The sequence below is a fragment of the Leptidea sinapis genome, chromosome 44, assembly GCF_905404315.1.
Source record: "Leptidea sinapis chromosome 44, ilLepSina1.1, whole genome shotgun sequence".
Classification (NCBI taxonomy): domain Eukaryota; kingdom Metazoa; phylum Arthropoda; class Insecta; order Lepidoptera; family Pieridae; genus Leptidea; species Leptidea sinapis.
In genome coordinates, this window is record NC_066308.1 from 4,965,805 (window position 1) to 4,990,294 (window position 24,490).

The window sequence follows — 24,490 nt, forward strand, 5'->3', positions numbered from 1 at the left end:
GCTTTGAAGGAGTTCTATCCACTGTCACTGTGTGTTTTACACAATCAATGTGAAACATTCCATGGCAGCCTTTACATTTGAGAAGATTTCCTACCCTCTCACATATGTCACAAACTTTCTCTCTAACTAAGCCCTTAAATAAATTTGGTTTTGGCTGTGTTAATTGTCTGAAGTATTCCTCGACTTGGTCAAACGGATCTAATTTATTTTCTATATCTACATTCGTTATTTGTTGATTCAAATTTTCTTCAACTTCTGGCTTCAACAACTGGCTGGTCATGTTAGACTGTTTTGGCAAACTGCTTAATTCAAAGATTTCTATTTCATCTTCAATATCAGAGTAGTCCTCTGTATAAAACTGTCTTTCAATTCTACGTTTAGATTTCTCTTTAGGTGTCACCTCTTTCAAATTTGCTGTATAAACCATATCTTTGTCATTTTTTGGAGCTCTTTTACGAATATTTTTAACAGGGACATTATCCTGGTTCAATCCTTTCACAATATTATCCTGTTCCAAATCATCTGTTTTTTGTTGCTCCGATTTTTTACCTTCTTCATAAATCCAAATTCTATAAAGGTAATCTGTTATTTCCTCTTGTGTAAGTTCTGGATTTTCATCCATTACTTCATCTTGTCTTAATGCTACATATTTCAAAAACTCTGGTTCATTTATATAGTTTTTATTGGCATTAAATTTATTATCATTTCGTCCTTTTTTCCTAGTGTCAGATTGACTGATTTTTTTAGAGGTTATTGATATATTATCACTGAGTTCATTTTCTTGTGATCCCTCATTAATTAGGAAGTCAACAGACGAATTTGATTGACTGCTGGTAGATCGTGAAAGTACATAATCAGGATCATTAAGATCTTCCAAGGTTTGAACTATTTCATTTAGTTCAGTTTTTCTAACATTTGAATTGTCTTGACAGCAACTCTCAACATCAATTTGGTTATCATTGGTGGTACTGACTTCATTTGAGTTATTTTTATTTTGTTCAACTATAATATTTTCATCTCTACAAGCATTTGTTAGATGACTAATGTGACCATTTTGTAATTTTTGACTCATCACATAAGGGTCCTTTTTTTCCAGCTTATCACTGTTACCGGTCCTTTCTATTTTCTTAAAATTTAATAAAGTTTGTTTATTATTTCGATTAAGTTTTAATTGTTTCTTGCGCACCTTGATTGGGGGATTTTCATCAAGGCCTTTCACTAAATTTGCCTGTTCATCTGATTTCTTTTCATCTGTTTTGAGTTCATCTTTATACAACCAAATCTTATACAAATATGCTAAAATATCATCATAACACAATTCAGGATGCTCTTCCATTAAAATACATTGGTTATGTTCAACATATTTCAGAAATTCGGGATTTTTCAAATCCTTATTGTTCTGTTTATTTTTTGTAAATTCAGCATGATTTTCTTTAATTTTATTTAAATCAGATTTATAATCATCATTTTCGGCCTCATGGCTGATAGTGTCATCCTTTTTACCATTTTCATTACACTGCATATTAACACTATCAGCTTTACTCAATGTAACCAATTCTCTTGGTTCAGCAAATATTTCTGAATCACTACAAACACTATCATTATCTAGTAGATCACTAAAGGGATTAATCAGAACTAACTCTGTATGAGTACTAAAGGCTCCTTTTTCACTGTATTTTGTTACCTTTTCCTGTTGACTTTCTATAGCAGTGTTGACATTTTTATCTATTTCTTTGATTTTATTATCTGATATTGTAACACAATAAATTTTTTTATCTTCAATATTTGGTTCTTCAGCAGAAACTAATTCCATTATACCAGGTTTTGTATTTATATTTAAATCTAGGTTTGTTCTATTTAAATCTGTTTGACCACCAGCTATGCATGTAGTATTATCATTAGACTTAATTAATTCTGTAGAACTTTTCTCATTAGATTGAATGTCACTGCATGTTTTCATAGAGTCAACTTTTGATGAATAACTGAATCTGCAATCATAATTTTCTGTATTATTTTTCTCTGGAGAATTTAAATCTATTTTATTTACAGATTGTGTTTCAGCAGCAGTTATATCTGTGACAACATGTAAATTATGAGCTAAATCAGAGCCGACTTTAGAATCGTTTCTTGATTGTGTTTTGTGTAGATCTGGGGTTTCGAAACTATCAATATTTAAACATGATGGCTTCATGACTTCACAGTTCAAAATTTCATGCGGCGGTCGTATTTTATCATGCAATGAATGGTTTCTGCATTCATCAATTTGATGTTTCATTTGTTTAGTCTTATTAGGAAATATTGAACTGTTTTTGTCATTATTACTAGAATAAGTCTGTGAAATTAATTCTTTATGTTTGCTATTTGTATGATTTACAATATCAGAACTATTAACAGTCATGGAATCATAATATGAATTTATTTTTGCACTTGGATTATCTATACCTTCAACTTCTGCATTTCTATTATTCATACTATATGAGTCTGAAGTATTCGTAACAGTTTCAGAAGTAATCATCTCTTTTTGCTCATTTATTCTTACATCTTCATCAGTTGGAATCAGATCATTACATTGATCTATTTTATCAGCAAGGGTTTCAACCTTAAAAATAATTCCAATACCACACCCTTGCTCTGATCCAGCACAGCTTTGGTTACTCACACTGTCCATATTATCAACATCATCTAACATAACATTATCACTTTTAATCATATACATACTTTGGTTATAGTCAAGCTCACTGTTCTGGTGAAACAACATTTGCTCAGTTTTGAATTGAGATTCATTTATTGACTTGTGTTTATTTTTTGATTTTTTATTTTTGCCTGGTATCTGAGATTTAAGATGAGATTTTTCTGGTGTGCTGGATTTCGCTTTTTGTAACCACCTGTCCATATGTGATTGTTTTTTGATTGTGGTAATTCCAGTTTTCGCTGCCATATTGTCAAGGCAAGCTGTGACCACATCTGACACATCAAAAGATTTATTTCTTTTTTTGCTTCGAGATCTTTCTGAATCTGATGTCTTACCATCTTCTTCGGAAAAAAGACTGTCATAAAGGCTCTCACTTAATGACACTTCACTGTTGGTTCTTGACACTTTCTTACTTTGGCTTCTATTTTTTTCATTTCTGTATTGATTAAGCATTTCATTAAGACTGTCAATCCTTAATCGCTTTGGCTCTTTGAGTAACAGCTCAGCTTCTTCCACTGAAGTATACCAAAGTGGTAACTTTTTATGATTTACAAAGTATGCATTATACAATTTCGGATCTTTTTTCTTTACCTGAAAAATGAATTTTGTTAAAGTCTTTAATTGTATATATGATATAAAAAATATTATTTAAACAATATATTTTATTATAATAATTACTAAATCTTATTTTAAATATCATGGATTGTTGTCATGATATGCTGATGACACAGTAATATATTTTGAACTGGTCAAATAAGAACTTAATAGAGAATAAACACTTAAGTATCAATTGATGAAACTTTAACTATATGAATATGCAATGTAAATAAGTGAAACTAAAAATAAACTCTACTAATTTTATAATGTATTGAATGTAGGAATTATATGAATAAAGTAAATTAGCATAAGGAGTTCAATTCTTGAAAATTATTAAATATCTTTATGAGTATGCACTGAATTATTGTAATTCTAAATATTGATATATATAGAGATTAGTCAATATACAACTTATTATACAAAAAAATTAATGTATATTGTAAATATGAACTGTTTTCTATCATCAACAAATGCCATAACAAGATTTACCCTTATTAACAGGAAAATTGTTACAATATGGGGTTATAAATTTTGTGAAAAATAATTTTTTAGTTAGCATTTTGTGTCACCATAACAAATTGAATCGAGTAAATACTATACCATTTTATTCTAGAACTAGCTGACCCGGCAAACGTTGTTTTGCCATATAAAGTATAATTCACGCGATAGTTTTATACGTAATAAAATATTGCCTATATTATAGCCTGTACATCATTTTGTTCTATTGTCAATAGTTTTTGCAGCGCACGCAAAAATAGGTTTTCGATTTTACACCTTGTGTTACAAAATAGCAATTTTATTACGGATCCCTAATTTTGAAAAAAAAACATAGCCTATAGCCTTCCTCGATAAATGGTCTACCCAACACTGAGAGAATCATTCAAATCGGACCAGTAGTACCAGAGATTAGCGCGTTCAAACAAACAAACAAACAAACACTGCAGCTTTTTAATATTATATATTAGTATAGATTACTTCTATCTAGGGATGCAGTTGTCACACAGAGTCAAAACAAATAATGAAATTTTTTTATATGGAAGGTTTTATTACAATAAACAATATTGTACAAAAAAAAAAATTAAAATCATGGTTGTCTCATTTGAATTGTTTTTATATTTCATAATTTTAGCCACATTTGTACAATAGTGATGGAGCTGCAATAGGCATGTTTGAAGAATCTCTTTTAAATAATATAATTTTAATATTCTATATCAAGTATGTAAAACTATCATAGCATTAAAATAATAAACTTAAGCCATATAAAACTTACATCTGCTGGTAATTTTTCTCTTGCAAGCTCAAATTCATACAACCCGTGAAATTTTCTTAACTTTGTTTCCAATATCCAGCTCCTTCGGCCGTTGTCTCCAAAGAATGTGACATGAATGATGTCCTTAGATAGTTTTCCAACTACTGTAAAAGAAAATTTGAAATTACAAATATATGTATTAAGCAAACCATTGAAAAGTAAAAGAGAATAAGTCAACATGTGATCATAGACAGCTATGGGGCCCAGATTTGAAAACAAGTTTGTTTCCAAGTCGAGGATGTTTATGTGTACCTATATTGTATGAAATATAACTTTGTCTAACACTCATTATGGCTGTGCCTAGTTTGGAGCTAGATAAATTGTGTGTGTGTGTGTGTGTGTCTATTATTGTTAATAAAACAATTTTTGTGCGCAACCCTGTAGGACTGCAATAAGATTCAAATGTAATTTTATAAAGATTTTAGGTTAGAATTTATTATTGTTAATAAAACAATTTTTGTGTGCAACCCTACAGGACTGCAATAAGATTCAAATGTAATTTTATAAAGATTTTAGGTTAGAATTTATTATTGTTAATAAAACAATTTTTGTGTGCAACCCTACAGGACTGCAATAAGATTCAAATGTAATTTTATAAAGATTTTAGGTTAGAATTTATTATTGTTAATAAAACAATTTTTGTGTGCAATCCTACAGGACTGCAATAAGATTCAAATGTAATTTTATAAAGATTTTAGTTTGAATTTATTATTGTTAATAAAACAATTTTTGTGTGCAACCCTACAGGACTGCAATAAGATTCAAATGTAATTTTATAAAGATTTTAGGTTAGAATTTATTATTGTTAATAAAACAATTTTTGTGTGCAACCCTACAGGACTGCAATAAGATTCAAATGTAATTTTATAAAGATTTTAGTTTGAATTTATTATTGTTAATAAAACAATTTTTGTGTGCAACCCTACAGGACTGCAATAAGATTCAAATGTAATTTTATAAAGATTTTAGGTTAGAATTTATTATTGTTAATAAAACAATTTTTGTGTGCAACCCTACAGGACTGCAATAAGATTCAAATGTAATTTTATAAAGATTTTAGGTTAGAATTTATTATTGTTAACAAAACAATTTTTGTGTGCAATCCTGCAGGACTGCAATAAGATTCAAATGTAATTTTATAAAGATTTTAGGTTAGAATTTATTATTGTTAATAAAACAATTTTTGTGTGCAACCCTACAGGACTGCAATAAGATTCAAATGTAATTTTATAAAGATTTTAGGTTAGAATTTATTATTGTTAATAAAACAATTTTTGTGTGCAATCCTACAGGACTGCAATAAGATTCAAATGTAATTTTATAAAGATTTTAGGTTAGAATTTATTGTAATCTGTTTGGATTTCCTAAATTAATAAAACAATTAATTTGTTCTAGTTACAATAAATATACTGCTTGCCAATACTATAATTTTGAGTGACAAAATATATCTAACTAATTCATTGAAATAATGTTTAACATGTAACATACACTAAATGTGTTTTGAATCTAATATACATAAAATCTTAATTAAGATAATTGTTTTAATTAAATCACACATAATAACAACATTAGACAAGTTTAAATTTAAACTAGGAAAATGTTTTAATTATCAACCTGTATAGCCGAGTGGTTAGCGATCCTACCTACTAAGCTAGAAGTCCCGGGTTCGAATCCCGGTAGGTGCAAGCATTTATATGATGAATATAGATGTTTGTTTCCGAGTCATGGATGTTTAAATATATTTATGTATGTTTATATGAATATATGTATGTTTAAGTAAGTATATTGTATTAAATATATCATTGTCTTGTAACCCATAACACAGGCTATATATGCTTAACTTGGGGCAAGATAATTTGTGTAAAAAGTGTCTCAATATTATCAAAGTTTTTCTAAATCTAAATTATAATATTATTACACAATTCAGGTCCCTACCTCATGTTAATTAATATTTTAATAAGTTACCAGAACACTTAAAAGCCGGACCAAAATTAATAAATTCATAAGCTCTCTGAAAAATTTACTTTTGGAAAAAAGTTACTACTCTAATGAATACTTAGAGGAAAAAAATTTTTGCATGTGTGCCACTCTGTTGTTCATTGCTATGCCTTATGAGGTGCATGTGATAATTTACTTCAATTTTGTTTTATAACTAAATTGCATGTAACAACAGAAAAAAAAAATAACAATGGAAGTCTTGTAGAAAATATTGTTAAATAAATGTCAGAAAAAGTACCCCATATTTTCAGTAATTATTCATAATATGCAATTGAAATAATTATAATAAATCATTTATTTTCAGGCATTTCATAAACAGCTTTTACCAAATTGATTGAAATACATTTCTTAACTAATAACATAATTTGCTGAACTTACAATAAACTCTCTGACCACTATTTTTATTAATCAGTTTTAAACATTAACCCACTTATTCACAATAGTATGCTAACTATTGCATTGCTAATTCTCACTCTGTCTTCTTCTACTGACCTAAGTCAGAATGAGAAAAAACACTCCTTAGCTGCTGTTTTAAGTTAGTGGACCATTATGAATAAGGGGGTAAAACAAAGTTAATGTTAAATAAACAAAGTAATGTGTTGCATGGCAGGTGCTGCTGTTTTCACCATTAATTGGACCCATTTAGTGTGAAGGGTTGGCCAGTTACAGACCTTACTGGTATGTTTACAGACTTCTTAGATCCACTAATTAAATTTGAGAGTCGGCCAAGAGGATTCAACCAGACATCATCTGCACACAGGGTTGTCTGTTACACCAAAAGAGATCAGGTGTTTGTTAGGGGATGTGTGACTTCAGAGAGCCCATCATAATGCAAATACAGTAACTGCTTGAAGAGTTAACATGTTAGCTTGGGCAATAATACAAGTTTATTAACTAGCTAGGACCTTTTACACTCCCAATCTATCATGGTGATGAACATGTCAGTATAAATGTAAATTTATATCACATAATCACATAACTTCTTAAAATTAAGTTTGCTAATTAATCTCTAAATATATGTATAGTTGCAACTATTTGTTTGAGATTGTACATTGACAATACATGTTAATTAAAAAATGTATCTCCTCAATCTGCAAAAGCAACATATATTGATTTGCCTGGTTGTGCCAATCTCTTACCATCAGTTAACACAAATACCTCATACTATATCACATCAGTAATAAAATTAATACATACACTTCTTCTTGACAAACAGGGAACTAAATGGCTCCCTTGTTATAATACACGGCCAGAACGGATATGTGTTCATTCGTGCCCAGGCTAAGTCTCCCACTTGGTACTGACATGAGGCCTCAATATCAAATAAATCACTATTTTTAACAGGTCTTTTTTCAACATTTTTATTTTTATCCCCATCAAAGTCCAAAGTCTTCACAACCGATGACAAATCAACATGTCCATTTTTTCTTGAATTAAAATTTTGTTTTTCTTTTGATTTTTCAACATGTGAAGATTTTGGTTTAACACCACTTTTAGATGGTGAAAACATATTACTGATCAATAAAATATCACTATCATCGTCATCTTTCATCTGTATAAGGTCTTTCCTCTTGTATGCTTTACGAGAGTTCTTAGGTAGCTTTTCATCAGAACCAAAACGGCTCAAGGACATATTTTGACTATATAAATTCTGTATTTGATTTTCAAATATTGATTCTGGTTTTGATTCTTTCTTTCTTGGCGAAAATGAAGCATTCATTTTGTAAGTTGACTTTTTGTTTGGAGGTTTATCATACCGTGGCGATAATAGGACTTTTGACATTGATTGAGATGAAAATTCAATATCAGCTTTTTTATGACGAAGCCTACCATATCTGCTCGTGTTTGTAGTTTCATTGTTGGTTATGGGCGATGTTACTCTGGTTGTTAAGTTAGTTTCAAGTTGTCTCTCAACTAATGACCTTTTCTTTGATTTAGCTTTGACAGAGGGATTGTCTAATCCACTCATTATATTATTTGTGTCTTCACTTTCCTCCATAGTAATCTTTCAAAGCCCCATTGGCGGCGCTGACGTAATTGACTAAAATGTCGCTTCAAAATATCGGATTTTAACACTTTCTCACGAAAAATTTAAATCCATGTTTAACTAAAACAAAATGGTACATATAACCGTTAGTGATATTAAGCACATTCGTATAGTTCAAAGAATTGTAAATGGTATATGTCATACAAAATAATCAAAACGAAGTTATGATAATAAGGTGAATGATAGGACATTATCAACTTCATAAAATACACAATGAAAACGCCTTAAAAATTATTGATTTAAACCTAAATCAAGAAGGAAGTTATTAAATTGCACAATGCAGATTCAATGTTAAAATAAATACAAGAATACGCATAATTCGAAGAAATTCCAAACTATAGATCATTTTGTCACTATGTATCGATAACTTAGTTTTTATTTTTGTTCAGAATTCTGATGATCAGAAAAGCTTTTCTTACCATTTTTAGAATGTATTCAATAAGAGGTCACAAAAACTTTAATTAAAATTGTAAGCGTCCTTTCAACAAACGAACTAGGTAGAAAATTGTACCGATTCAGTACCGTCTGAAATCCGTCAACTAAACGCCATTGCTAAATGGTAGGTACCTATGTATGTACATATGAATATTAATTATAAATAGCACATAGATACTATGACTAGTAAGCATAATTTATTATATAATTCTAATAAACGATTTATATAAATAATGATAATTTTCATAAGTCAGAAAAAGTTTAATTAAAAGATGTTGCAAATATATTATGTTCAACTAAAATAGATTTACAAGTTTGCAACTGCCTAAATCTAATCTGAATTCTAAATAAAGTAGGTATCAACATTTGTATATCTACCACCGTACTCCATAAGCACAAAAATAGAGTACCTAATTATTTATGTAATAATATTGTGTGCGCGAAATTTATAATAAAGAAAAATATTTAAAAGACAAAAATCAACTCTAAAGTCTAAGCTAAACTTTAGCTTAGTTTACTGCTAAACTCTAAAGTTAAGTCCAAAGAGTAACTTATTATGGGGGTGCCGGTAACTTATATCGGGTTAAGGCCCCTTCTAGCATAAAAAAAGAAATAAGCATGCATTTATGTTTCATAACAAAAGCCCGTATTGCAAGAAGCGTTTCAATGCATAATCCAAGTAATTAGCTTTGTCGCTGTATTAATACCACTGCGTAAAAGAGACAAAATACATTTTATCATAATAATATGTATACCTACATAATATGATCTACAAAATACTCACATACGCATTCACACACACACAACCATACACACAGAGAATAAGGAACAAAAGAGGCAGCTGTTGTTTTGTAATACAGCTTGTTGTAATATATTGTAAAATAATATTGTCAATATGAGTAATCTTTAATGGTCTTATGAATTATGTTTTATATTATTGTTTATTTAATTACTGTAACGCTGTTGATTACAAATAAATAAATAGAACACGTATAGATGAAATTAAACCCAAAATATGGTTTTTAATTTATTTAGAAACCAAACAAGCATTATTATTTAATTTAATATATTTTCTAAAGAACCCTTAGAAAAACCTGTTTCTAAGAGTGTCCATCAAGTTTAGTGTTTCTTATTGCACAATGCAAAAATCATATAGTTAAATTTTTTTTTGCGTGCCTCGATTCGTGCAAACTCGCTTTTTAGTAATAAAAGGCATTTAATTTCTCAAAATTGATTCCTATGGAATTATTTATAATGTCATTTCTAATATACTGGACACTTCTACCGCTTCAGAAACAAATGGCGCTCTGAGAGAGAAGAAGCAGCGCAAAAAACTCTCCCAGCATTCTTTTTTTTTTGCGCTGTTTTTAATCATACTGTACTGTCATTGCTATTGCTATAAAATAATCATAATCAAGTCCGAGGCCGAGATTTACGACAAAGCCATTTATCAATAAAACCTTTAAATTTATTTATAGATAATTCCTAAACAGACTTTATTATAAAAGTGTATAGTTACATTTACCCGTAGTGTCTGTTTTTTCAGTTACCTATAGGCCATATTATAACAAATTTCAATGGTAATTGTCAACCTCTTATATGTTAACGCGCCCATTACAGGACACAGTCTGTGGAAGGTCCTGTCACAGGACCGGCCCCAGGTGCGATCACCTTGTTCAGTTTCGAACGTATTTTGACGTTCTTATAGTTCTTACTCTTTCGCCCACACCAAAAATCGTATAAGAATGACTCTCGCTCTCATATGTAATTTAACACGTCTATGGTAAAAAAAAGTTGAAATTTGTTATTTTAATCTGTGAACACATTGAACAGTTCAGTCAGCGGTTTCACGATTGTTTTTGTGAAGAATTCAGTAAGTTTTGGTGATTTATACTTGAATAATCATGGAACAGTAAGTAGTATTTCATTTTATTTACTCATATTGATATATTCTTACTTTTTAAGTCAAAAACAGCCATAGAACCAACGTACAAGTAACTTACTGAAGCAGAGCCCTCAATTTCAAATATTGAAATTGACACGGTGCCATCACCTGCCCTGTAACTATTGGCTTTTGCGGTTCTTTTCTCTTTTTTTTGTTATAGGAACCCTTTTTATTTTATTTTTTGCAGATACGTTGAATGTGGTGCGAGCAGCGGGGCAAGCCCACAAAAGACCACGCCCGTGTGAGTTTAAATCAAACATGTTTACACAAGTATTTGTAGAGTTTGTATGTTATTAAATATTGTTATTATTTTTCAGATGTTCGCGTGTTCGCGATCGCATATCGAATATCAGACGACCTCTACATGATGGTGAAATAAGTGCTTTATTTAATTATGGTAAGCGCATTTTGACATCCGACACCTTTATTTTGCAACAATCACGGAAGTAACTATTACAATCGAAACCACAACTTGTAACTTTTTTCTTTCAGGTAGCGAGGAGGAGTCCGGCAAAGAGAAAGAAGAGATTACCCAGTGGGTATTGCTGCCCCGGGTGGCAAGGATGTTTATGGACGTAGAGAATGAGGAAGTTGAAGAAGGTTCTCGCCTCGCCCATCCGCTTGTGACCCAACACCCGTTTCGCTGTCTCCTGCCTCGCTGACGCGGATGTCTGATTTGTGAATTCCTATGGAGCCGAATGACAAATTTAAATTTGAATGGCGAGCCTTTTCAATTCCTCTAATTGAACCTTATTTGAGGCGAGAAACGTTCTTGCAAAATATTGGCCCTACGGTTTCTCTCACGAATCCATACGAAGCATTTACTACCATATTGGATCGTGATGAAGTGATTATCAGAGAAATCAACATTTATGTAGAGCAATTGCTCTATTGAACACGACCATGTTGGAGGATGGGACCATCCGGCAAGATACGAATGTAAGCATCGTTCTGGCTATGGGAGTATTGGTTAAAAGTCGATTAGAGGAGTACTGGAATACTTCTAAAGATATTTTCAATAGTCCTGCTTCTCCACGAAGATGGCATTTGACAGGTCCTAGCTGCTGTCAAAATGCCTTCATATCAATAACAATAGTAATTGTGACCCTGCATTGTTGACACGACCCCAGGCTAAACTTTTTAAAGCTCAGCAAATATTAGACCACCTTAATGCCAAGTTTTCACGGCTATATAATTTGTCCCAGAATGTGGCGCTTGATGGGAGTCTGACCATGTGAAAGGGTTGGCTTAATATAAATCAATTCATTCTTTACAAAGCAGCTACAGTTGGTATCAAAACATACGAAGTATGTAAATCCCAGGCGGGTTACTTGTAGCGTTATGAAGTACACGTAGGCTATGACACCTCGACAGTAGATGATCCAGTTTCTGGAATAATACCAGCTCTCGTGCTCAGACTTTTAAATGAACTTGAGCATAAACGGCACACCATCTGGATGGACAACTTCTCCAACTCTCCCGCATTAGCGTGAGAGCTAAAGGTCCGAGGGTTTGACTGCGTGGGAACGCTCTGGTCAAACCACCAATTCGTACCAACGGAATTGGCGGGTATTGTAGTGGATTTCGGCTATCTCCGTTTTTACAAGATTATAGCCGTCATCTGTCAATCTATCAATGACTGCACGATTCATACAATCGAGTGAATCACTTTTTTCTTAGAGAGTGTCGCTATGCTGCTTCTGACGTTCGTCGTAATTGAATGTGCTGTTTAAAAAGAGCCACAGTTGTTTAAAAAATCGGAAGATATAATACTATGGAAAAACGATACTTGCTATTCACAAAGGTATAACGTAGGCTAAGAATTTTTATATATTATCAGGACAAAACATGGGTCAATGGTCAAGGTGTGTATTAATAAGACATACCTATACATATTATGTGTATGTAGCGGTATATTGTGTGTCTTATATGTCCAAAAAAGGGATAAGGGAATATTTTGCTTTCATACAATATGGAAATTCTTATGATTTCAGTTAAAAATTGTTAGTACTTTTATTTAACATGTCCGCACCATTTAAATTAATGGGCTTTGATATTCAAATTTAAACTCCTATACAAGCCTTCTTAAAGGGGCTTAAAAGCTCTTACCGGAAAAGGAAGGCGTCTTATAATATCCCATATAGGCAGCGAGGACGATTACGTTGATGAAGCATTATTAATGTTCGAATCCAAGCGAAACACACATTGCGAAAAGTGGTTAAAGGGTACTGCCAAATTAAAAAAACAAATTTGGTATTACTTTTAGATAATATCTCTTACCACTCCCGAAGATTAGAATCAAACCCCACAACTGCCTGACGGAAAGTGTAAATTATTGATTTGCTCATATCCAAAAATATAAATAATTAAGAAAATATGCTAAAAGCTCGGTTATTAGAAATCGGAAAAAGAGAAAAATCAAATTATCAAACTTTTTCTGTGGACAAGTTGGCTGCGTAAAATACGATTTATAATAACAGTAACCAATTCCTCATGTGCAACGGCGGCAGAGACGGCTGGTAGAAGTTACCAAGAGCAACTTTCGACAATGACCAGAACTTGCGGGTTCCGGTCGGGTAACTAGAAAGCTGCTCGCCGATTTTGACGACGTGCTTCGATTTCATCTTAATCTGGAGTCACGGTTATATTTCACGGTTAAGAACTTTGCACTTTGAATCCTGTGAGCCCAGGGCCACAACCCAAGTTCGATACGCCTGTTTTTTGCAGTCAGATGCTGCTTTAACTGACACATCGAATCAGGACTGTGATCTACCACCGATCGGTACTACAGAGCTTGGTATAAAAATATCCATGCCCTGCAATATCATATCGGCTACTGCAACGGCGCAGGGACTGGGATCATCCGAAGGGAAACAAACCTTGTGCCAAGGGTAGGATGTAAAAAGGAACGTATCCTATCCCAATGTGCTGACTTATAGTGCCAAACGTGGCGGGTCGCTGGTGGTCTGCAACGTTGCCGTCGGATAGGCAGTACACTCCTGATCAGGCAATGTTCAGACGTTCCGAGAGGGGCGTCGAGAGAGACGTGGTATCTATCGGGATGTGTAGTTAACAGAAGATCTAATAAGGACAGCATGTGGCTATCCACATCCGGTTCCAATTCGTCGTCATCAAGCTCTTCAGACGCCGAATCAGAGAGCCAATATTAATATGGAAATTATCCATTTTATGTTTGGTAACCAAATATATCAAATAAATAAATTTGTAGATAATGTTTTTTTATATATATATTGTATTGTGCTGGCAGCACTGGCAACATGGTAATGCTGCCAGTATTCTTGCTACGCTTCCACGTAATGATAGTTTTCATTTTATGTAGTCGTATTATCGTAACACTAATTATAAGATTTGTTTTGTTTGAATAATAAATATTATAATATTTATGTATTTAAGAATCAACTTGTTTAAGTATTAAACTTCCTAGAAAAATGTTGGTAATCTCTGTTCTCTGAATTGTCATTTTGACCGTGACATTTCTTTGTTTACATTTCGGACTAAACTTAATTTTTAATTATTAATATTATCTTAATTCTTAATATCCACAAAACTAAAGTTATTTAATACAAATTAAGGTGTTCTTATTTTTAATAATTAGAATAAATAATTCAATTTTAAAACACTTAAATAACTACTTGTTATAAAAAAAAGTATTAGAAATTTATAATAATTCTCCGTTGAAATCTGAAATATTTGGGATCCTGAAGCTGAAAAATTATTAGCAATGTCTATCAGCTTAAAAACGGTGCAGAACAAACCTGAACCAGTGGCCTATAGTGAAGCAGCTTTACGAAACAATGCGATTGTTATGGAGTATTGTCGGACCTCAATGGCTGCACTTTCAGGGTCTACAGCAGGTAATAAACCCTTACGCATAGGTTATACTATAGATTATATGAAAGTATTTTACGTATGACCAGTTTATTACACTACTTACTGGGTTTCCTTATGAAATTAAATTTATGCCATTGACATTAGAATGCATAAAAGAAGAGGATGTGTGTCGCTGAAAACCTTCCATTTTTACAAAATACATTTAACCTAGTGATATGTAGGTATGTTGTATTTTTCAAGAAGTTCTACAATTAATTAAATTCTATATTAACTACTGGTGCAATCGATTTTGATTACAAATTAACAAAATTAAAAAACAGGCAAAAATTAGGATTTAAAAACTTGGGATGAGTTCAAACAATGATGGTCAGGTATCGCAGTGACACATTTTTCTATTGTAAAGCATATACATGTCCATTATACACACATTATTGTTTGGTTTAAAGCACTGTTTCCCAATGTGGAACTCACATCCCACAGGGAGGAAATTTAAAAATGGAACTTTGGATTATTTAAATGCAATGCTAGATATCGGTGACAAATTTAACAAAAAAGGCAAATTCCAAGAATGTTCAAGAAAATGTTTACTACCATTTCCATCTTCATATTTAGCTGAATGTGGAGTGTTTTTTTTAATGGAAAAGGAGGACAGACAAGCGTATGGGTCACCTGGTGTTAAATGATCACCACCATCCACATTCTCATGCAACACCAGAGGAATCACAGGAGCGTTACCGGCCTTGAAGGAAGGTGTACATGCTTTTTTTGAAGGTGCCCATGTCATATCGTCCCAGAAACATTATTTACTGATATAAAAACAAATCAACTTGATAACACATCTTGGAGACTTGAGATTAAAGCTAAGTAAATTGGAACCTCATATAAAACCTCTGTGCAGCAAGCATCAAGTGCAAGGATCACACTAAATGAAAATAGAAAAATCAATATAAAATTATTTTGAATTTCAGTTTTTCATTATATATGTTTTGAAATTTTACTTATGATTGTTTTGATAACAATTTTATAGTGATTTCATCCTTAAATTTATTATTTATATTTCTTAAGGGAACAAAACAATTTAAGGTTAATAATTATGTTTAGGGGGCATAAAAATTTTAGAAATGTTAAGGTGGGAAATGGCCTAAAAAAGGTTTGGAAACACTAGTTGAAAGGGTTGTAGCTAGTGAAATTACTGTACTAATTAGACTTAAAATCTTGTCTCAAGTGACAAGTGCAATTGGGATGCTATCATGCATATTCAAAATACAGTGCACACACTGCTAAAATGTTCCTTACACATGCTGATAAAATGTTGCATGACTAAAACAATTGGATGTAGTTCCTGAAAAATGTTCCAAGCCACAAACATCACATTTTAAGGCGAGGTTTTCCCAACACTTTAGGCACAAAACACTCGAACGTATTCATCTCTAGCTCTAGATATATACGTTCGACACGGGCATGGCTGAGACACTAGCCAAGCGAAGCGGGTCAACGACCCCACCCCGGAAGGACCGCCTAATATTTTATAAAAATGGTTGTGCAAGAGTACGAAATGTGGTGATATTTATATGCATTTTGAAGTGAAACTTCTTTAGGCGCATGAGGGTAATTTTTGATTACCACATTATGGGGATCATATCCGAGGTTCTGGAGGGTGCAGAGAACGATTTTGGGATAATTTTTGAAATCAAAGATGGCCGACGCTCAAAATTATGATGACAACATTATGGGTATCGTATCCGAGGTTCTGGAGGGTGCAGAGAACGATTTTGTGATCATTTTTGAAATCCAAGATGACCGCCGCTCAAAATTTTGATTACAACATTATGGGTATCGTATCCAAGGTTCTCGAGGGTGCAGAGAAGGATTTTGTGATCATTTTTGAAATCCAAGATCGCCGCCGCGCAAAATTATGATTACAACATTATGGGGATTGTATCCGAGGTTCTGGAGGGTGCAGAGAACGATTTTGTGATAATTTTTGAAATAAAAGATGGCCGACGCTCAAAATTATGATGGCAACATTATGGGTATCGTATCCGAGGTTCTGGAGGGTGCAGAGAACGATTTTGTGATCATTTTTGAAATCAAAGATGGCCGCCGCTCAAAATTTTGATAACAACATTATGGGTATCGTATCCGAGGTTCTAGAGGGTGCAGAGAATTTTTGTGATCATTTTTGAAATCCAAGATGGCTGCCGCGCAAAATTATGATTACAGCATTATGGGTATCGAATCCGAGGTTCTCGAGGGTATAGAGAACGATTCTGTGATCATTTTTTTTTATGGAAGAGGAGGACAAACGAGCGTACGGGTCACCTGTTGTTAAGTGATCACCGCCGCCCACAATCTCTTGCAACACCAGAGGAATCACAGGAGCGTTGTCGGCCTTTAAAGAAGGTGTACGCGCTTTTTTTGAATGTACCCATGTCGTATCGTCCCTGAAACACCGCACAAGTTAGCTCATTCCACAGCTTTGTAGTACGTGGAAGAAAGCTCCTTGAAAACCGCACTGTGGAGGACCGCCACACATCCAGATGGTGAGGATGATATCCTGACTTGTGGCGTGTCTTGCGAAGGTGGAATTCGGCGGCAGGAATCAGGTTAAACAGCTCTTCGGAACACTCCCCGTGATAAATGCGGTAGAAGATACACAATGAAGCGACGTCTCTACGCAACGCCAAGTAATCCAGCCGTTCACAGAGCACTGGGTCCCCGACAATTCGAGGTGCTCTGCGTTGCACGCGGTCAAATGGATCGAGCTGATACTGGGGTGCGCCAGACCAGAGATGACAGCAATACTCCATGTGTGGCCGGACCTGCGCTTTGTAGAGCGCTAGTATGTGGGCCGGCTTGAAGTATTGCCGTGCTCTATTAATGACGCCCACTTTCTTTGAAGCCAATTTGGCTTTGCCTTCCAGGTGACCACGAAATTGGCAATCGCTCGAGATTTCGAGACCCAGTATTCCGATACTAGGCGAGGCTTTGAGGGAAGTGTTGCCAAAGAGCGGTGACACGACAAATGGGGTTTTTTTAGATGTAAACGCGCAAACTTGAGTCTTCTGGGGGTTAAATTTGACAAGGTTCAATTTTCCCCATTCCGCGACCTTCTCAAGAGAGGACTCGATAGAAGACAAAAGTTTCTCCCGGCACTGGTCGATGATTTCCCGAGAGAGACCTGCATGGCCCGTGTATACGGCATCACCAGTGCTGTCATCCGCATAGCAATGAATGTTGGAGGTGTCCAACAGATCATTGATATGCAGAAGAAACAGCGTGGGAGACAGCACACAGCCTTGGGGCACTCCAGCATTCACGGGCTTCGGGTTCGAGCAATATCCGTCGACAACAACCTGTATGCTGCGTCCAGTGAGGAAGCTGGAGGTCCACTTGCACAAGCTCTCGGGAAGCCCAAATGATGGAAGTTTGGAGAGGAGCGCCTTGTGCCATACACGATCAAAGGCCTTCGCTATATCCAGGCTAACTGCCAGGCCTTCCCCCTTGCTTTCAATAGCCGCAGCCCATCTATATGTTAGGTATACCAGAAGATCACCTGCCGACCGGCCATGGCGAAACCCGTATTGTCGGTCGTTGATCAACTGGTGACCCTCTAGTATAGTACCCTCTAATTATGCTCTCCATGATTTTGGAGAGCAGGGAGGTAATAGCAATAGGCCTGTAGTTTGCCGGATCCGAACTGTCTCCTTTTTTTTGGATCGGATGGACAAGGGCTGACTTCCATGAGTCAGGGACTACGCCTTTAGAATAAGAGTGCCGGAATAAATGCGTTAGCACCGGCGTCAACTCATCATTTTTGAAATCCAAGATGGCCGCCGCACAAAATTATGATTTCAGCAATATGGATATCGTGTCCGAGGTTCTCGAGGGTGCAGAGAACGATTCTGTGATTATTTTTGAAATCTAAGATGGCCGCCGCTCATAATTATGATTTCAGCAATATGGAAATCGTATCCGAGGTTCTCGAGGGTGCAGAAACCGGTTCTGGGATCATTTTTGAAATCCAAGTTGGCCGCCGCTCATAATTATGATTTCGGCAATATAGATATCGTATCCGAATTCCTCGAGGATGCAGAAAACGATTTTGGGATCATTGTTTAAATCAAAGATGGCCGCCGCGCAAAAGTATGATTTCAGCAATATGGATATCGTGTCCGAGGTACTCGAGGGTGCAGAGAACGATTCTGTGATCATTTTTGAAATCCAAAATGGCCGCCGCTCATAATTATGGTTTCAGCAATATGGATATCGTGTCCGAGGTTCTCGAGGGTGCAGAGAACGATTCTGGGATCATTTTTGAAATCCAAGTTGGCCGCCGCTCATAATTATGATTTCAGCAATATAGATATCGTGTCTGAGGTCCTCGAGGATGCAGAAAACGATTTTGGGATCATACTTTAAATACAAGATGGCCGCCGCGCAAAATTATGATTTCAGCAATATGGATATCGTGTCCGAGGTACTCGAGGGTGCAGAGAACGATTTTGTGATCAGTTTTGAAATCCAAGATGGCCGCCGCTCATAATTATGATTTCAGCAATATGGATATCGTGTCCGAGGTTCTCGAGGGTGCAGAGAACGAATTTAGGATAATTTTTGAAATCGAAGATGGCCGCCGCGCAAAATTATGATTACAACATTATGGGTATCGTATCCGAGGTTCTCGAAGATGCAGAGAACGATTCTCAAAATTCGTCCTCGACACCCTCGCGCAAAATTATGATTACAGCCTTATGGGTATCGAATCCAAGGTTCTCGAGGGTGTCGAGGACGAATTTTGAGCGGCGGCCATCTTGGATTTCAAAACTGATCACAAAATCGTTCTCTGCACCCTCGAGTACCTCGGACACGATATCCATCTTGCTGAAATCATAATTTTGCGCGGCGGCCATCTTGGATTTAAACAATGATCCCAAAATCGTTTTCTGCATCCTCGAGGACTTCGGACACGATATCTATATTGCTGAAATCATAATTATGAGCAGCGGCCAACTTGGATTTCAAAAATGTTCCCAGAATCGTTCTCTGCACCCTCGAGAACCTCGGACACGATATCCATATTGCTGAAATAATAATTATGAGCGGCGGCCATCTTGGATTTCAAAAATGATCACAGAATCGTTCTCTGCACCCTCGAGAACCTCGGACACGATATCCATATTGCTGAAATCATAATTATGAGCGGCGGCCATCTTGGATTTCAAAACTGATCACAAAATCGTTCTCTGCACCCTCGAGTACCTCGGACACGATATCCATATTGCTGAAATCATACTTTTGCGCGGCGGCCATCTTGGATTTAAACAATGATCCCAAAATCGGTTTCTGCATCCTCGAGGACCTCGGACACGATATCTATATTGCTGAAATCATAATTATGAGCGGCGGCCAACTTAGATTTCAAAAATGATCCCAGAATCGTTCTCTGCACCCTCGAGAACCTCGGATACGATATCCATATTGCTGAAATCATAATTATGAGCGGCGGCCATCTTGGATTTCAAAACTGATCACAAAATCGTTTTCAGCATCCTCGAGGACCTCGGACACGATATCTATATTGCTGAAATCATAATTATGAGCGGCGGCCAACTTGGATTTCAAAAATGATCCCAGAATCGTTCTCTGCACCCTCGAGAACCTCGGACACGATATCCATATTGCTGAAATCATAATTATGAGCGGCGGCCATCTTGGATTTCAAAAATGATTACAGAATCGTTCTCTGCACCCTGGAGAACCTCGGACACGATATCTATATTGCTGAAATCATAATTATGAGCGGCGACCATCTTGGATTTCAAAACTGATCACAAAATCGTTCTCTGCACCCTCGAGTACCTCGGACGCGATATCCATATTGCTGAAATCATACTTTTGCGCGGCGGCCATCTTGGATTTAAACAATGATCCCAAAATCGTTTTCTGCATCCTCGAGGACCTCGGACACGATATCTATATTGCTGAAATCATAATTTTGTGCGGCGGCCATCTTGATTTCAAAAATGATCACAGAATCGTTCTCTGTACCCTCGAGAACCTCGGATTCGATACCCATAATGCTGTAATCATAATTTTGCGCGGCGGCCATCTTGGATTTCAAACTTCCCTAAAGTACATACATACAAATATCCCGCGTGGCATAATATTCTGTAAATTTTATTTTAGTACTTTCCGACTTCCATTTACCTATATATTTCAACAAATACGCTGTCGCATGATCATTATTTTTTTGCTATGATTCCCGCTTTGTACTTGTTTGCTAAAATCTTACGTAATGTGAGCCCGAGAGACACGAACACAGTACCTTCCTTGACAGTGGTCACGGGCGTACTGCTTGTATGAGCGTGCATACAACCAAGGCGTCGCGTTTGGTTTATAAAGAAAAAAACTTAGATGGGACATTATTTTTAAAATAAAATCTTTCAGGACACTTGGGCTGTTTTAGTTTAATGACTAATTCAATATTATTCCATACATGTGGGTTGTGCTATTAAGTCATGATGTCATTTAAAGAGTGATAGTAGGGTTGCCATTTTTTGTCAGTCCTTTAATATGAATCATGTGACCAGCTTCATGTTCTTAACTAAATTTTGACGTGATTGTGGTTTGGAATGTTTTTCTGGAATTACATCCAATGTGCTCTTTACATTAAGGTTCAGTCAAGAACCTAAACAGCACTGCATTGTAATGGGCAGGAAGTATCACTTGTCAGCAGCTGAATGTCTTAAATGTCTCATCCATTTTTCTCATAAAAAATGTCAAATATGTTTCGAAAGTTGATATTGTATTCAAGACATAGGTATAATATTAAATAGGTAGTTACCCAACTTACCCAAACTATGAGGAGGACAAGCAACAATATGGTCACATTATAATGTCATCTGTGACTAATGCCTTTGAATGTGATAAAAATAAAACATTGATCATATAGAACTTAATTTTTACAGGTTTCTCTTATATTTTATTTATTTATTGAGATTCACCATTTGTAATTACAATATATATAATTATGATAAGTTACAAAACATGTGTGTGAAATAGTTATAAAAAATTTGTATAAACTATAAAACAACCATTTTATGATCTTACGGAATTAAGAAAAGAACTAAATCTACCAACGGCAAGATATATGAAACCTAGGTACTTTCAAAAAAAGTGCATACTCCTTCCTTAAAGGCCAGCAACGCTCCTGTGATTCCTCTGGTGTTGCAAGAGATTGTAGGCGTTGGTGATCACTTAACACCAGGTGACCCGTACACTCATTTGTCCTCCTATTCCATAAAAAAAAATGTGGTAGGTACCCCAATAGAAGCATGTCCAGGACCACCTTTTATTTTGCTTGACCTATCTTTTTTTCCCTTTATTTATTTAAGGGCTTTTATACCTATGTACATGTCAGCCCCATTATAATCTAAGTACATTAACATTCAAACAAAAGAAAAACAAAATTATTAACATAACAAAATAAACAATAATATGAAGAGAAAAAAAAAACGAAAGAAATCAATAAAAAGAAAAGCAAGTTATACAGTCTTCAACAATTGACCTATCTTAGGGAAGCGATAATCCACTTGACAACACCACCACAAGCAGTGTGCCTGTCACTCTGAAACAAGATTAATTATCTTATGCACATTAATAAATTTGTTTTCTTGTGATTTCAGGTGTCCTAGGTTTGACTGGATTAAATGGTTTTGCATTCTATATGTTCTCGGTTATAATATTGTGGGCAATGTTTCTGGTGAAGGCTGGGCCCAACTGGAAGAAGTACTATGTGTCTCGTCAGAGTCTACTAACGAACGGTTTCCTTGGCGCTCTGTTTACATATGTTCTTTTCTGGACATTTATATATGGAATGGTCCATGTTTATTAATCTAGTGTAATAGTAATTTAAGTTATGAATTTAAAGGTGGAAATATAATGGCTGTATTTATTTTACATGGTGGTATTATTTTAGTGTAGACACCATCTTTTTTCTTCTTCGTTACACTCTTGGCAGAGCGGTCGTGGTTATCACGAAGTGACATCTTTTGGGGCAGGTGTGATTCGCCCTTGGAAGACTTAAGCCATATGCTCGACGGCCTCAATACAGCTTCCTAAGGAGTAGGTCAAAATGAACATGGAAAAGACGAAGATCATGTCTAATGTCCATGTCGCACCTACTCTATTATTGTATTGGGAACTGTACTCTCGAAATTATCGACGAGTACGTCTACCTTGGACAAACAAGCCAGTTAGGCAGGTCACTCGTCGAATCCGAATCGGATAGGCAGCGTTCGGGAAGCTCCGTCAAATCTCGTCCCAAATACCACAGTGTCTGAAGACGAAGCTTTTCAACCAGTGTGTGTTGCCAGTGATGACTTACGGTACGCAGACGTGGTTGCTAACTATGGGCCTAATGAGAAAGCTCATGGTCGCTCAGAAGGCAATGGAGAGGGCTATGCTCGGAGTTTCCCTGCGAGATCGAAACAGAAATGAGGAAATTCGTAGGAGAACCAAAGTTTTCGACATAGTCCTATCCTTAGCACAGGGTTTGTACTTCTACCGATGGTCCCAGTGCCAATGCATTACTACCGTACATGAATATTGTCATACCAAGCTTGCAACCAGCAAACCGATTGGTAGCAGAACTTCTCTTTGAAATCTTTTACCAGTACCTACTTTGCATAGGATACCGGCTAGATTATAGGTACCACAACGGCGCCTATTTCTGCCGTGAAGCAGTAATGTGTAAGCTTTACTGTGTTTCGGTCTGAAGGGCGCCGTGAAATTACTGGACAAAGACTTAACATGTTATGTCTCAAGGTGACGATCGCATTATAGTGCTGCTCAGAGCTCCAGTTATAATGTTGCAATGGCATTAAAAGTCAGGAGATTGGAATATAATGATTTCCATTTTTTTGCATCTAATCCTTAGGGCAGGGTTTGTATTCCTTCCGATGGTCCCAGTGCTAAATGCTAATGCATTAATACCGGACATGAATATTGTCATACCAAGCTCTGTAGAACCGATTGGTAGAAGATATCATGACTTGTCTTTGAGATCACTTTGCGGTCACGCCTCGTAATCTACCGAGTTAACGGGGTTCAGCTAGCACTACCTACAATTCTAGGAACTCACTCTTAGGAACTTGGGAGCCTATCAAAGCACGACTACTATCCTACTCCGCTGATCACTAACGGTCCCTGGAATTGCATATTCTAACCTTCGTCAGCTAATATTATACCATAACTTAAATGAGAATCATTTTTTCTTATGACCAAGGAATAAGGATTTATGTAGGTGACGAGAATGAAGTGATAACGTCATTAGTTTAAAAGTATCTTGTGTAATAACGCGGGCCGGAGCTATATCCTACGATAGATTGAACATAATTGAGTTGTAATTGCTTTTACACAGTACGATAATATATCGTGTCGTTACTAATTGTAGTGAAACTTCTAATGCGACTTCCAACAAGGTTGCGTTGAACGTTTGACGCTACCATGGAATGGGTATGAAAGCTCTGTTGCGTTAAGCGTTCAACGCTCCTGGGGAGGGGGAATAGAATGAGATAGACCGAGAGTGAATGCGTGGTACTAGAACGCATG

At 35.4% G+C, this 24,490-nt stretch overlaps 2 protein-coding genes and 1 long non-coding RNA gene across 3 annotated transcripts; 2 read left to right on the forward strand and 1 right to left on the reverse strand.

The window, feature by feature from the left end:
• Positions 1-4,517: 4,517 nt before the first annotated feature.
• LOC126977200 (histone-lysine N-methyltransferase NSD2-like) lies at positions 4,518-9,562 on the reverse strand. The gene is made up of 4 exons (XM_050825913.1): positions 9,489-9,562; positions 9,063-9,210; positions 7,794-8,703; positions 4,518-4,702 (listed from the first exon to the last, which is right to left on the reverse strand). The coding sequence occupies exons 3-4, from the start codon at positions 8,593-8,595 to the stop codon at positions 4,518-4,520; spliced, it is 987 nt and encodes a 328-aa protein (XP_050681870.1). The 5' UTR covers positions 8,596-8,703; positions 9,063-9,210; positions 9,489-9,562.
• Positions 9,563-11,076: 1,514 nt separating this feature from the next.
• On the forward strand, positions 11,077-11,741 carry LOC126977336 (uncharacterized). Its single transcript, XR_007732189.1, has 4 exons — positions 11,077-11,138; positions 11,211-11,264; positions 11,341-11,420; positions 11,516-11,741. It is a non-coding gene; the product is annotated as an uncharacterized LOC126977336 (long non-coding RNA).
• Positions 11,742-14,521: 2,780 nt separating this feature from the next.
• LOC126977328 (ER membrane protein complex subunit 6) lies at positions 14,522-22,837 on the forward strand. Its single transcript, XM_050826104.1, has 2 exons — positions 14,522-14,898; positions 22,564-22,837. Exons 1-2 carry the CDS (start codon positions 14,766-14,768, stop codon positions 22,770-22,772), a joined length of 342 nt encoding a protein of 113 aa, XP_050682061.1. The 5' UTR covers positions 14,522-14,765; the 3' UTR covers positions 22,773-22,837.
• The last annotated feature ends 1,653 nt before the right edge of the window (positions 22,838-24,490 follow it).

Bases quoted from the DNA above. Each gene is read 5' to 3' on its own strand.
- LOC126977328 (XM_050826104.1), top strand. From the start codon at position 14,766: ATGTCTATCAGCTTAAAAACGGTGCAGAACAAACCTGAACCAGTGGCC. The intron at 14,899-22,563 runs GTAATAAACCCT...TTGTGATTTCAG, and splicing joins ACTTTCAGGGTCTACAGCAG to GTGTCCTAGGTTTGACTGGA.
- LOC126977200 (XM_050825913.1), bottom strand. From the start codon at position 8,595: ATGGAGGAAAGTGAAGACACAAATAATATAATGAGTGGATTAGACAAT. The intron at 4,703-7,793 runs GTATGTATTAAT...TTTCTTTTACAG, and splicing joins CCTGTTTGTCAAGAAGAAGT to TAGTTGGAAAACTATCTAAG.